The 15,150-nt window shown below is 39.6% G+C and overlaps 1 protein-coding gene across 1 annotated transcript; it reads right to left on the bottom strand.

The window, feature by feature from the left end:
• Window positions 1–592: 592 nt before the first annotated feature.
• On the bottom strand, window positions 593–15,148 carry TGDS (TDP-glucose 4,6-dehydratase). The gene is made up of 12 exons (XM_048955605.1): window positions 15,026–15,148; window positions 14,566–14,632; window positions 14,041–14,109; window positions 11,716–11,806; window positions 10,157–10,299; window positions 9,424–9,522; window positions 8,548–8,607; window positions 7,046–7,089; window positions 6,642–6,807; window positions 6,127–6,185; window positions 2,030–2,127; window positions 593–1,664 (listed from the first exon to the last, which is right to left on the bottom strand). The coding sequence occupies exons 1-12, from the start codon at window positions 15,100–15,102 to the stop codon at window positions 1,564–1,566; spliced, it is 1,074 nt and encodes a 357-aa protein (XP_048811562.1). The 5' UTR covers window positions 15,103–15,148; the 3' UTR covers window positions 593–1,563.
• Between the last annotated feature and the right edge of the window lie 2 nt (window positions 15,149–15,150).

The raw sequence follows: 15,150 nt of genomic DNA, 5'->3' as shown, positions 1-15,150 counted from the left end.
AAGCTTGCTACTCAGCCTCAAGATGATTCTTATCAACCAACATTAGCACTCTATCAACAGCACAATACAACACAGAAGCAGCACGGTGCAATTAGGACCACTGCAGTTCCAAAGGCAGCACTGCCATTAGCAGAGGCACTATTTAAGTGTTCAACTACTTCCAAAACAGGCACAGACAAAGCTGATGTAAATGCCTCAAACTCTATTCCTTCTGCATAAGGAAAACACTTCTGCTTATACTTGTTTTGATTGTTAATTTCCAAGAGACTTCAGAATTTGGAACAATTCCCATTCACAGCAAGAGACCATATCAGAGATTGGAGTGCTCTAGCATCTTAACCCTACACTTTCACAGCTCTATGTGGCAGAAGTGTCTGGAACTGTGTTAAATACTTACATGCCCTGATAAAGACAAGAATTTCTTGTTTTGCATACCTCATTTCAAATATCAAATAAGTGAAGAACCTTTTCCTTAAGACACAGGGAAAAAAAAAAAAAACATACACATTTACTTTTCCAGCTGCTATGCACTAACTGAGTTTATTCACCCAGTTAAGTGAAATCAGTTACACTGTAACTTATAGCAAAAAAATCACATTTGACAAAGATTTATTGACAGATTTCCAGAACTGAAGTTTCTTCTGAAATTTTACATCAACTCAATATATTGTTACATCTTTAAAATTTGCCACAAAGAACAAGTGAAACAGAGTTGAAAAAGGTGTGCTAACCCACAATTCAAATGAAGCATTTAAAATTTTCCCTCAATAAATCACCTTTGTATCACAGAAAGTTATGCTACCGGAATGTTAACTGTGTTACAGTACATCAAGTTTGTTACAATTGAAGTAAAAGGCCATAATACAGTAAACAGATGACATTCAAGACAAGAAGCAAAGTTTAAGAAAGGCTCATAGAAATTTCAGTAAGAACAGCTATTTTCTTGGCACCTTTTCTACCTGCACTCCTTTAGAAATTGAGCATTAGGAAGATAACAGTTTAACTGGTCCTCTACTCAAGATAATACTGCAACAATAAAGAACCGTGAACCACATGGGTACCATACTTAGCTTTTATCCACTGATTTATATTCTCTAGAAATATTCTCTTTGATTTGAAATAGAAGACAACTGTTCAAAGTGACAAAACACATTACACTGTAAAAATAAACTAATGCAGATGAAAAACTTCAGAGCTAAGTATGCTCATGAATGAACATATTCACTGGAATCCCAAATACTGTAATCATCATCCTCTCATTCCAAAGGAATACGGAAGATTTGAAATCTATTACACTAATTTAACATAAAGTTCTTCACCCTGTAAAATACTCAAAAAAGTTTATCTATACCTAGTGAAGATACAATATTGCACCAAAAGCTGAAATCAATGGATTAAACTTATAAAGTGCTGAACCCTTCTAAAGGTCTTTTCTATTACTCCGCATTCATCATGGCTCACATTATCCTGAATACAGTAAGAGTTCAGTGTGGTCACTTGATTGCAGGTTTTGAAGAAAAGGCTGTATGAGGTAGAATAGACTCCTTCAGGCTGCCAGCCACCTTATGGAACGTTAAGTTGTGCAAATGGCTCTGTCACAGGAAAGGGCTCCAAAGCTTTCTCGGCATTCTTCCAGTTGTGAAAGTTTTCCTTGTACCATTCAACTAATACAAGAAGAATGTTGGTGAGTCAAATTGAACAAAGACTACATTCAATTATTTCACAGATACTACAAGAACAGAAAAACAGATACCTATGCAAAATTTTAACCTATAAAGGTCCCAAAAAATCTAGTTTTAGTCTTTATAAATTATTTATTCAAGACTTACTGGAATTAGTTTTTAGTGCTAGAATACCTTATGTTTCTTTAAAAATATTAAAAACAGCTTTAAATGGAGCTAATGTATGTAAAATTAAAGTGAGAAACACATTCCCTTTAGTTTCTCATTAATTAGCCTATAGAATCATTTCTTCCCCTCTCTTTTCCTCCTCCCCTAACTCCCATTAGTGTAAAAGGCATCAGACATACTTGTTTTCTTTATTCCTTCTTTCCAAGGCACTTTAGGTCTCCATCCTAAATTGTGCATTTTTTCTGAATTCATCGGGTATCTCAGGTCATTGGTAGGTCTGGTGAAATATGAAACACACAAGGAAAACAATTTGGTTAGACTTCTCTCATTAATTGGATACACAGAACTTAAATTGCCTTCAAGCCATGATTAGGTATGCCTCTGGTTTGAGCACTCCTTCAACATGAACAGATTAGGTTACCTTCAAGAAAAAAAAAAAAAAAACAATTAAGTGGCAACCAAGTGCAGCTGTGACAACACAATTCAGTTTGCACAGCCAACTACCTAGAACTGACTAGAATAAATATGAATTAATGTTTTCACACAGAAATGAACAGTGATCTGAAGGCACTGTCAATGCAAATCAGCGCACTTGCAGGTCTCTGGTCACCGAACAAGCCAGTGCTCTCAGATTTCTCACCATACAAGCCCACAGACTTCAAATCTAAAGAACAAACATGTCCAAAGTATGGCTATTACAGTGCCTACCAACTGCATAACCTTTGTAATACTGAGCATACAGAATCCCAAACTGCAAGATTCAGTACAGAAATATTTCCTTCCTTTAGGTACAAAACATTTTTATTCCTACAATCTGGCAGTTTGGTAGTCTAGTCTATCATGCCTGCATTACTGACACTGGAATACAGGTTGGTTGAAGTATACAAGCACACAGAAGCAAACTACTTCACAGTTACTAAAACGTCCTAATCTCAAGGAGAAACAGAACTAATTTTTCCAATGCAAGTAACTATCACGATTAAAGTCCTTCAAAATTAAACATTAGTAAGGTATCTTAATTATAGAATCCTTTGAGTTGGAAGGAACCTTTAGAAGGTCATCTAGTCCAACTCCCCTGCACTGAATAGAGACACCTACAGATAGATCAGTGTGCTCAGAGCCCCATCCAGCCTGGCCTTGGATGTCTCCAGGAACGGGCATCCACCATCTCTCTGGGCAACCTGTGAGCCCACTTACAATTCCAGATTCACAGCCAGGGCTCAATATAGATGAATAAAATCCTTAATCTGAATTACACGAGAACCTATAGAACACGCACATCATGTGAGCCAGCAGCAATTTTTGTTCAGAGTCCTACGGTAAATTTAGAGAGGATTGTGAAAAACACTTCCTTTTAGAAAAAGGCACTTAAAGATACTTCAGTTGCTTGAACTATCCAAACATGAACAGAAAGTATGTATTATTAGGGCTTTCAGAATTCTTAACAGCTATCAGCAGATATGCGATTCCTAATCACTCTAGAGAAAGAGTCATATCTGAAGTATGCAGTGGTTTATTGTCGCTGCAGAAATGAAATGGAGGAAAAAAGAACAGAGTGAAATCAAGCTCGCAGTTAAAAATGGAAACACTCAGCAAAAGCATTTACAGAAACTTCCCATTTTTTATGCTGCCCTAACTTCAGCATGTTGATGTTTTACACTTAAAGTAGTAACACAGAATCACAGAATGACCCGGGTTGGAAGGGACCTCGAGGATCATGAATTTCCACCCCTCACCACATGCAGGGCCACCAACCTCCCCATTTAATACTAGACCAGGCTGCCCAGGACCCCATCCAACCTGGCCTTGAACACCTCCAGGGATGAACGGGGCATCCACAACCTCTCTGGGCAGCCTATTCCAGCACCTCACCACTTTCTCTGTAAAAAACTTCCCCCTGACATCCAACCTAAATCTTCCCTCCCTCAACTTAAAACCATTTCCCCTTGTTCTGCAGTTATCTACCCTTTCAAAGAGTTGATTCCCCTCCTGTTTGTAGGCTCCCTTTAGGTACTGAAAGGCTGCAATGAGGTCACCCCATGGCTTTCTCTTCTCCAGGCTGAACAAGCCCAGATCTCTCATCCTGTCTTCTTAGGGGAGGTGCTCCAGCACCCGATCATCTTTGTGGCTCTCCTCTGGACCCTCTCCAACAACTCCATCTTTCTTGTACTGGGGGCTCCAGACGTGGACACAGTACTCCAGATGGGGCCTCACAAGAGCAGAGTAGAGGGAGACAATCACCTCCTTGTCCTGCTGTCCATCCCTACTCTGATGGACCCAAGGATACCATTTGTTTTCCAAGCTGCAAGAGCACACTGCTGGCTCACATTAAGTTCTCCATCCATCAGGACCCCCAGGTCCTTCTCTGCAGCCCGTATAAATGCCTGGGATTCCTCTGGCCCAAGTGCAAAACTCCGCACTTTGCCATGTTGAACCTCATCAGGTTCACCCGGGCCCATCTTTTGTGAGAATCCTTCTTTGTTTTTTTTGGCTCAAAGCTTGCTTCCTGAGGTATTTCTTGTGATAAGACTCTGAGTGATTTGTTGAGGAGGCAACTGATGGGTGCTAACTGTGTGACAATCAATATCGCTTTGGGAAAGCCCCTTCCGCCAGAGCTGCTTGCTCTGTAGAAGAGTGGATGAGAGTGCTCAGTAGTGTTCACTGGCGGAAGATCTGGCCTGTGACTAAACAGCTCCAGCTAGGTGTGGGAAAACTGGGGAACGATACCATCGATACCATCGTGTTCTGTGAGAAACAGGATGCAGATGGGCATCCCTGCTCCTTCTTATATGCTGGCAAGGCCTGGAAGATGGGAACAAAGGAATTTCTGCTGAGATCCCAGAGCCAGAAGCTGCCACTCAAAGGAGAGCTGACTCAACCACTTTGAAACCATTGAAAAGGGGCCATCATCGCCATGGTCGTCATCATGCTTTGTCATCGTCGTCAATAGAACAACTCTGCCCAACGACCCATCACTACTGAAGATCAAAGACTGAACTATGAACCACGCTGGATCCATGGTGGTGACTATCTCCCTCTTGCTGCCTATAACGACTCCTTGCTTCTTCTCTTCTATCTTTTCTATCACCCTCCTTCCCTTCCCCATTACCCTAATCATAATAGTGTCCGTCCTCCCCTTCCCCATTTCCCTGATTAAGATTTGTAATAAACTGGTCGGATCAACATTTGAACCATTGTTTCTTAATCTCACGCCGGGTATATAGATAATAAAAGAACCTCATCTCTCTCCTATAAATTGGAGTGAGACACCTTTCTAGCCTCTCGAGGTCCCTCTGAATGGCATCCCTTCCTTCCACCATGTCAACCACTCCACTCAGCTTGGTGTCATCAGCAAACCTGCTGAGGGTGCACTCAATTCCATTATCGATGTCATTGATAAAGATGTTGAAGAGCACCGGTCCCAAGACAACCCCTGGGGGATGCCGCTCGTTACCGGCCTCCACCTGGACATGGAGCCATTGATAACCACCCTCTGTCTGCAGGCTTTCAACCAGTTTCTTATCCATCCAGTGGTCCACCCATCAAATCCACATCCCTCCAATTTGGAGATAAGGATGTGGTGGGGGACCATGTAAAAGGCTTTGCTCAAATCCAGGTAAATGACAGAGGCCTTGCCCTTGTCCACCAATATCATCACTCCATCACAGAAGGCCACCAGATTGGTTAAGCATGACCTTCCCCTAGTGAAGCAGTGCTGTCTGTATTGGATCACACACTCACTCATCATGTGATCAAGCACATTGTCGAAGAGGATCTAGTAGCTTCAGACTAAGCTAGAAATCTAAAATTAACTACACTCTGAAGCTACATCTCTCTGTCTTACCTCAAAGCACACTTGTATTTGAACTGGTCACATTTACACCAAAATATTAAAGCTAAATTAGAGACAAAGGAATTCATTGTTCAAGTTGAGGACAAAGTAATAAATAAACTATCCTTACAAAAAGATCTGGTTGCTACATAAAATCAATCCCTAACTCAGAACAAACTTCAATATTTTGAAGAAAATTTGCATCTTTTAAAGATTAGCAATACATCATTCCAAGATTCAACTCGTAACTGGAGATGTTAGTTTTAAACAGTATGCTGTATCTCAGGCACCAAATCCAAAAACAAGTTAAAAAAGGCAAGCAAATCAGGTCCCAGTTCCCTGTAAGCTAACCCTCCTGCTGAGCAAAAGCACTTTCAGAGAAATAAACTGTATTTGGATTCTTCAGGATAGAGCTCTCCTGCACACACTTAGCTGTGTTCTTACCTGTCTTTGACATAGTCCATCCAGTGCTCCATTTCAGATTCTGAACTGGTCTTCTTTATCTGACAACAAGTGGAGGGGAAAAAAAAAAAAAATAATAAAAAACAAACAAACAAACAGAAATGGTCTTTTGCTTGAATTAACAACCGAACTACTGAAGTAAGTTATAAAAACTACTTGGAACAATTCCAATATCTCTCCCTACGTGCTGAGTAAACACACATAATCTGTTATATTTCAATCTTCCATATCATCTTCAGACCAAAATTCAAGTAGCCAACATGAAAGAGAATAAATTATTTTTAATCATTACCCCAGTTACTGTCCCAGACAGGACAACCAATGCAGTGGAACAGTTTGTGATAGCCTGCACTGCACATAGCACAGCTGCCACAGAAAGGTTAACACCTTGCTCTAAGATCTGCTGCAAGCACTGAACTAACTTGCAGAGATACAAAAATTCTACAGCAGAGAATTGTTCATATGTGCAATAACAAGCATTGTAGCTTTTTACTCACTAAGTGGATTAACTCCTTTGCAAGCTGGACAATGGACATCTCAAAATTAGTTCCAATGTTGTAAATTTCACCTGGCTTCCCCTCCTTCAGGACAGTAAGGAATGCTTCTACTACATCAGCTGCATACAGAAAATTCCTTCTCTGAAGTCCAGAGCCATGAATACAGCTTAAGAACAGGGAAAAGCAGAAGACTTTTGTTAATTCCTAAATAGAAGCACTGCATTTATTAAAATGCATTTTACACAGTTCTACTGTAAGAATTTACCTGAAAGTGCTTCAGTTTAAAAACATGCAAGTCAGCTGTTTAACTACATGCTACTACTAAAATAATTCAAAGCTTAATTAGGAAATTATAAATGTTTATGTAATAACTAATTACATGCAAAGTAAAACAAGTTACATACCATTTTCTGTTCTGTTGCAACAAAGATATGAACTTTGGTATAACCTAAACAGTTGAATAAAAAGAAATATTTTAGAAGCTGTTCTGCAAACAACAGGGTGTTTTACCAGCACATATCATTACATGTTTTAATAATAGGATTGTTTCAATAGTTTAAGTTCAAACTTAAGCTGAAATTAAAATCTAAGCAGGTAATGCTTTCTAAGCCTAGAAACTGCCAGGTTTCTTTTTTCCTAGAGTAAGCAGAGTATTTTGTACACCACAGTTGCCTTTCCTGAAGTCCACAGTTCACATTTTTTGTTTTGCACTTTATCCATTTATTTAAGAATAGCTGCCTCTCTTGTGTTGAGATGCTTACCTTTGTGGTCATCCATTACCAATCAGAAGTTAAAAATGCAATGATTTACACACAAAAATGGTGCTATCACTTTCACACACAGAAGTGCACTAGAGTCTAAAATAAGGTTGACTACTGCCAACTGTTTAGAACATGGTTTAAACACACAGTTAAAACACAAACCTGTGGTGAAACAGGTTTTCAAGGAGACCTGATAGCAGCCTTTCAGTAACTAAAGGGGAGCTACACAGAAGGAGACAGACTCTTTAGCAGGGTCTGTGATGATAGAACAAGGGGAAGTACCTCAAAGAGGGTAGATTTAGGTAAGAGATAATGATGAATGCTTCCACAGTAAGGGTGGTGAGGCACTGGAGCGGTTGCCCAGTGATGTGGTTGATGCCCCATCCCTGGAGACTTTCAAGGCAAGGCTGATCAGGCTCTGGGCAACCTGACCTAGCTGTGGTGTCCCTGTTCATCGCAGGGGGACTGGACTAGATGGCCTTCCAACTCTAGGGAAGTCCCTTCCAACTCTAAAGATTCTATGATGGTAAATAACCACTAGTCAAGCAATAGGAATTAGCTTTCCGCATGGTATTCACAATCACACTAGGCTTAGGTATGCTCTAAAAGCCTAAACAAGTTTTTAAACTGAAGCCACAGGAACATTTTTAATTTTGTCAACTTCCTTAATACCCTAAACTTAGAAGTAATTACACAGGTTAGAACATCCACTTCAGAGCAGACATACTGCTCTCTTCAAATTCACTTTCTGAAGTGTTGCCTCTCAATTTAACACTGCTAACTACTGCATGTAGAACATGAACAGAAGTTATTTGTAGGACAATCCTGTCAGTTAAATGTTCTTGGAAAACCAGAAAAAGTACAGAATAAAAATAAGTGCAGCTAAACTCATGCGAGTAACTGGAAATCTCTATCTGATATTTTATTGACAACCAGAACAACTGTATATTGTTGTGCTGATGGTAGAATGTTTTACTGTAAGATCAGCAGATTAAAAAAATCAGCATGGACAGATAAGCATGGACAAATATAGTTGTAAGGCAGTGCTTTTTTGGAAAGTTCACTCTCAGGTGAGAAAAGTAACATTACGAAAACCTTAGATTATAGTATATTGAAGCTCAGAGTAAAGCATTAGCTTAACTTACTTTCTCTGGATACTGGTGCGGTCCATAAACGTTACTACTTCGAGTGATAACAACTGGAAACTTAAGAACATCAAATATGCATGTGATTAAACATTAGGTATATATAAATAAAAATCTGTAGGCTTCTGGCTGGTCAATAAGTAGTGACACACCTACAATGCTTCATCACAAATCTGAATGTTTTCACAAGTATTAATGAATCAAGCTATCCATATGTTTGCCTCTAGACAAAAGCCTCTGGCTTCCTTAGCCTGTAGAAGCCCCCAGAGTGACAGATGCTCCTAATCTTCCAGTCCCATCACAGGACATTACATATGGGCATCAGGCTGACTGAAAACTTGCTTACTCTTTTGTATCCCCAAGTAAATGTTTCATAGTTATCAACATCATAATCAAGTCAGTCTGATGTCAACAACATCTTTGCAGAACGTCACGCCAAAATGGAAAGAATAAAGCTTTGAAAACCAAACTATTTTTTTCCTGAACAAATTTGAATAATGTTTTTTTTCTTTTATCTTTTCTCCACTTATAAGACTAGTCAATACAATTTGCATTTTGAAGATTCTACTTACAAATGAATGTCCTTCCAGCTAACCACTATATATTTTTAAAGTGCTATTGTTCTCTTCATTTATTTTGGGAAAAAAATAGACATTTCTGTTCAGGTTATTTTCCAGTCTAAAATCAACTAGCCCCTCCCAGGCCTCCTGTAGTACACCTCCACCAGTAAGCAGCAGCAGGACTCTGATCCATCCAAACTACAGAACTAGCTCTCAGGAAGGATGTAGCATCGTGCTGTCTACCATTGATTTTTCTTTTCAACATTTGTGTGTAAGATTATGAGCTTCAGAGCTTTTGAAGCTTCCATTAACTTACTTGGTACCTTTCCCAGTAAGACTGAACAAAACATTCTGCAGCAGCTTTAGAGGAGGCATAGGGATTTGTAGGACATTTTGGTGAGGATTCATCAAATTCCTGAAATGAAAACTTGCATTACTCAATTGCTCTTGCCCAGATAAGTCTTCAAGCTACAAAAGATACAGCTGCAACTTCTATAAACATCCCCAGATATTCAAACACACTAGACTGAGCAAGTCACCTTTCCTTTAGGCCCTGGACAACGTGATCTAGCTGTGCATGCCTTCATTCACTGCAGGGGAGTTGGACTAGATGGCCTTTAATGGCCCGTTTCAACTCAGAAGACTATGCATCCCAAGCATAGAAAAGAGAGACTCTAAAATGGCTATCATAAATATCACTTACACAAAATGCCTTGCTCTTGCCTGATCCTTACCCCTGAAATCAATTGATTCCAGTTACTTCCTGACTTGTTTTCCTCTCCCCAGAAAAACATCTTTAAGATTTGCCACGATTCACGAGGAGTATCTTTTAGAAGTTTCCACAAGTCATTAAAGACACCAATCTGACTGCTTTAGCTAGTATGCATTCAACACGTTCAAAATAAAACATGCTACAGAAAAGCTTCAGGACAACTTTGATACTCGGCTTTCTAGAAGCAAAAGAAGTACCTGCTTGCAAGTTTAAGTATTATCAAAAATAACACATTCAAAGAAGCCAAGAAAGATTAGAGACCCACTTTTAAACTCACCTGATCAGTGCTGCCTCCATATACTTCATCTGTACTGACATAGACAAACTTCTCTACATTGGCTTCATGGGCAGCAGCAACCAGTACATTAGTGCCATAAACATTCACATAAGTGAATTCCAGGGCATGCCAAAATGACAGATCTATAGAAAAGAATTAAAAAAAAAAAATTCAACCCACAATTCTGATTAAATTTAGGCAATACATGGTTTTCTAGTGAACTGTAACAATTAACAGCAGCAATATAAACAGGGAGCACTAAAGGAACAGGGGCTGTTTAGTCCGGGGAAGACGAGGCTGAGGAGAGACCTTACTGCTCTCTTCAAATACCTGAAGGGTGCTTACACTGAGAGCAGGACTGGTCTCTTCTCACTGGAGAAAGGTGACAGCACAAAGGGAAATGGCCTGAAGTTGCACCAGGGGAAGTTTAGGTTGGATATCAGGAAACACTTATTTACAGAAAGGATTGTTAACACTGGAACAGGCTCCCCAGGGAGGTGGTTGAGTCACCACCCCTGGATGTGTTTAAAAACTGTCTGGATGTGGTGCTCAGGAACATGATTTCGCAGAGGGTTGTTAGAGTTAAGGTACTATGGTTAGGTTGTGGTTGGACTTGATGATCTTTAAGGTCTTTTCCAATCTGAGCAATTCTATGATTTCACCACCAGTTCGATCAACTGTCAGGTAGCAAGGTTATCATTAAACTAAGACACTTTCTACACTTACACAAAGACAAAAAAATCCTTGCTCTCAACAATAGGTCAGAATGAGGAGCAAAAGGTTGTTATCTGGGGATATCCAATTTGAAACAGCACTAATTAGTTTTAGTTAAATGGCAGCATAGCTAATTCCCCTCGTCACCATGAAGTGCCAAGTTTACTAAGAAAAGTATCATTCAAAACCACAATATATATTTATTACTGTTAACAAATTACCACTAGTTTTAATTCTTAGAACCATCCCACCGACCTAATGACTTTGTGCATATCAATGTTGACAAATCTGAAAAGAATTTTCCCAGAGATCAGAGAATTCTCGAATGACTTCTGCTCATTATGGAAGGAATGTGCCAAGCATACCTCTCATTAACAGCTCTACAGAAGACTGACAATCTGAAATAGGCACTTCAATGTGTAATCCATTTTGCCACTTTTTAGAACCCTGGAAGAATTCTAAAGGGAGCTACACTCACTCTTAGCTTCCACTCTAATTTTTCCTGCAAGGTTGCAGTCAATCAAGGGAAACTGTCTTCAAGATACCACATGACATGTGTGCACTGGCAGCTACACGTGTCTAAATGGAACTTAAAATATAATAAGCAAATACATATATATACATGGCCAAAATTAAAAACTGCCTTATCTGACTGTTGTTTAACTAAACCCATGAACCTCCTAAGTTAAAAAGGCCAACCAACTGAATCATGCAGTCTGTAAAGATGTTAGATTGTATATCTGTTTTATGTGAAGGGGAAAAAAAAAAAAAAAGATGAAAAATGTCAGTATACTATTTCAAAACATATATACAGAAATAATACTAAAACATGCTACAGTGCTCACCTACATGTGTTTGGGCTGCAAAATGAAGAACTATGTCAATTTTCTCAGTTTCAAAAAGCTGTTTGATAAAGTGAGGTTCACAAATGTCTCCCTAAACAGGAAATAAAATGAATTATTTTTTGATAAAAATAGTAAGCTTCAATTTGTACCAAGTAACACATAACAAATCATTACAAAGCAGGCACAAGGAAAAAGCTCTGCAATAAGAACAAGCCTGCAAAGCCAAAATACAAGCCTTTTATCAGAATCCTGGGATTACTCAGCTTACTCTTTAATAGTAATAATAGAAAACTATGACTCTAAAAAGTGGAATTCATAACCTGAAATTAACTGAAATCCAGACCTTTAGATACAATTAGATACTTTCTTTTAGCTCTCCACAGATACAAAACAGTTAACAACAGAGTTTGGGGCATCATACCAATGCCATGCCTAAAAGATGATCTTCACTTTTTGAGCAATAGCCATAGATACATCATTTCAGGATTTACATTACTACTTAACACCAGAAACAACACAACCTCCAAAACATACACAGCAAAGACACAGCCAATGCTACAATTGGGAAGCCTGCTTAGAGCAAATAAAGTTTGCAGACGGTGACACCCAGTGGCATTAGAGATGAAGTTCACTTCCACTGCTGTCAAAAGCAGATGGAAGTTTGCCAGCAGTTTTCTTTGGTTTTGTTCTTACTACCGGAATCATCGAGATAATTGGAAATGAGCACAGCATGGACACGAGTGGTTTGTTAGTGTGACAAACAAACAAGGGCAGTTTTCAAATGTAAACAAGAACTGAGAAGCTTTTGATACTTATCTACTGGCTCAACTTAAACAGGAGTACCTCAAAGGAAGTAGTGTCAGGGGAGAATGAAGGCTTTTGTACTTTCAAGAACAAGGCAATTAACTGAACACAGTTCAAATGCAGCTGTGTTTTTAGAAGTTCTCATGCAATTATTCCAAACAACAGCTTCAAAGAAGTAATGCATATAAGAGATTGGATTATTTTTAATGATTAGTTTTGTTTTTTTTTTAATAGAAAACCAAATTCAGTAGTTTTCAGTTTTATTTTCCTCTTTAAAGACAGAGCATTCAGTAAGATTTCTTGAGCGTATATTTTTCTTCTAAAACACAGTTAGATGTAGGCTGTCTTGTGCCCTATACAGCATTCATACATATTGCATCATGCATTGGGAGGTATTAAAAACATTAGGAAAAACAACAAGAGTACTTCTGGTATCCTGAAACCGAGTGTATTTGCTTGGTACATATTCCCTTTCCCTCAAGAAAATTGCATCCAACAGCTCCGGGATAATCCAGAGTCTAACAGAATTCGGAAGGTTCATAAAAATTAACAGCCATGGGGATCACCAAACAAGCGTGGAAAAGTTTGACTGCCTGAATTTAAGAGAGAAACTCAGTTTACATTTCCTGCCACTGCAAAAAGCTGTCACGTATATTAAACTGACTGATATTTCAGAAACATGAACCATCTGCTTTTCTCTGATGCCCTGCAATCTCAGACAGCCTAGCTTGACAAAGGACCTAGCATCAGCACTGAGTTCCACACAACAGAACCTCAGCACAAACTCAGCAGCCTGAGCATTTATCCAAACAAGAAGTCTAAATCCATCCACTGTCTGGAGCCTAAAATACTGAACAGTAAACTAATTTAACCAGCAACATCCTATGAAGAAAAAGCATACCTTGAACCTAGACTATGTTCAAAAACAACTACAGAGTACACAAAAGCAGAACTAAGAACATCGTAGCCTGATCTTTAGCATGGATAGAATAAAGAATATGTTACATAGCATGGGAAATGACAAGCTGCTGCATTTGAAGATGGAAAATCTAAGAGTGTCAGATAAGCCTGGAGGAGTCAAATCTGAGGCCATCCTGTCTGTTCCACCAATCAAAAGCAGACTTAGAAGTGAATGAATCATCCTGAAAGACAGTTTTCTATATTCTGAATCTTTATTGTACAATGTAATACTTATTTTCAAAGACTGCTTCACATAAGAGTCAGACAATAATGTCACACAGCTTTATGCTGTCAGAATTCTCAGCTGAAACACAAGGTCTTTTAATAAAGGTATACGAATGACATAATTGCTTTTATGTCTATCTGAGTATCAGATACTGAAGCATATTCCATACACTGACTTATTTGCAACAGTGAAGAAGCAATTTCAACTTTAATTTATGGTAAAGCAGTGGCCTTACCCTCAAGTTTTTGGGAGCTCTGGAAACTATGTTACTTTGCTATAAAACACCCACACAAAAATGAAAAAGACAAGTTTCCTAGAAAAGACGACTTTATTACCTGGATAAACTTGTAGTTTTCCTTCTCAGAGACAGTTTCAAGATTTTTCAAGCTTGCACAGTAGTCAAGCTAAGGAGAAATACACAAAGTATTATCAGCAGTTTTCATGAAAATGGACAAAGATAACTCAGCTCCAACTCAATTACAAGCAAGTTTACGAATAAAGCAAAAACTTCTCTGAAAGAAAAGCTATCTCACAAGCAAATATGTGAAAGCGTGAGAAACACAGAAGTCTGAAAGATATCCTAACAATTTCGTAAGTGCTTGGATATCCATCACTTCAAAACCCTTAGGATAATAATTGTTTGATATTTCTCACATGGAAACCAGTGAGAAGTCAAAAGGAAATTCAACAAATAGCATTCCAAGTACACTTGAACATAACCCTGTACATAGCAGGGTGGTTAATCTAGATGATCATCATGGTTAACCCAGGCCATTCTGTGATTCTATGATACTACAGGCTGTATTAAAAAACTTTAATAAAAGGGTCTTGCCCGGCAAGAAAGAAGACAGCCCGCTTACCTTATCCAGATTTATAATCAGATAGTTGGGATAGTTTCTGACCAGCGACACAACTACATGTGAAGCACTGCAGGATGGAAGAAGAAGACCATGTTTACAATCACATCGCTGGTTTTCAGGCAGCAAAGCAATGACAGATTACGCGCCCGGTAATAAAGGGGTTCAGAGAACGAGGGAGTCGCACTCAAAAGGACAGCCCACTGAGGGATCTTAAGGTACCCCTACGTAAGATAACCCACACGCGGCCATAAGCTCCCCTTAGGAGGGACACGTACCTACGCTCAGCCTTTTAAGACTGGCGGCACACAGAAACGCGACCAGTCGCAGCCCCACCCCAGGACACGCTTTGAGCTCCCAGCACGCCGGCCCGCCCACCGCCACGTCCCACGGCTCCCCGCGACGGAGCCTCGCGCCGCCTGGCCCCACCGCAAAGCGGCGGCACTACGAGACCACCGCTCACATGAAGCCGGCGCCGCCCGTCACCAACAGCCGCTTCTCAAAGCGCCGCACGTCCACGCGCGTCGGCGGCTCCGACATCGTCCGCGCTTTACGGCGGAGCACGACCTGCCCGCGCGCATGCGCAAA

This window comes from Lagopus muta, chromosome 1 (assembly GCF_023343835.1).
Source record: "Lagopus muta isolate bLagMut1 chromosome 1, bLagMut1 primary, whole genome shotgun sequence".
NCBI lineage: Eukaryota > Metazoa > Chordata > Aves > Galliformes > Phasianidae > Lagopus > Lagopus muta.
The sequence above is the reverse complement of the archived record's forward strand: the minus strand, read 5'-3'. Positions and strand labels throughout refer to the sequence as shown.

What these genes read in the sequence shown, in the direction of transcription:
- TGDS (XM_048955605.1), bottom strand. Translation starts at nt 15,102, where the DNA reads ATGTCGGAGCCGCCGACGCGCGTGGACGTGCGGCGCTTTGAGAAGCGG. An exon ending in TGATTATAAATCTGGATAAG is followed by an intron (nt 14,110 to 14,565) that starts GTAAGCGGGCTG and finishes ATTTCTCCTTAG; the next exon opens with CTTGACTACTGTGCAAGCTT. An exon ending in CGCACCAGTATCCAGAGAAA is followed by an intron (nt 7,090 to 8,547) that starts GTAAGTTAAGCT and finishes TCAACTGTTTAG; the next exon opens with GTTATACCAAAGTTCATATC.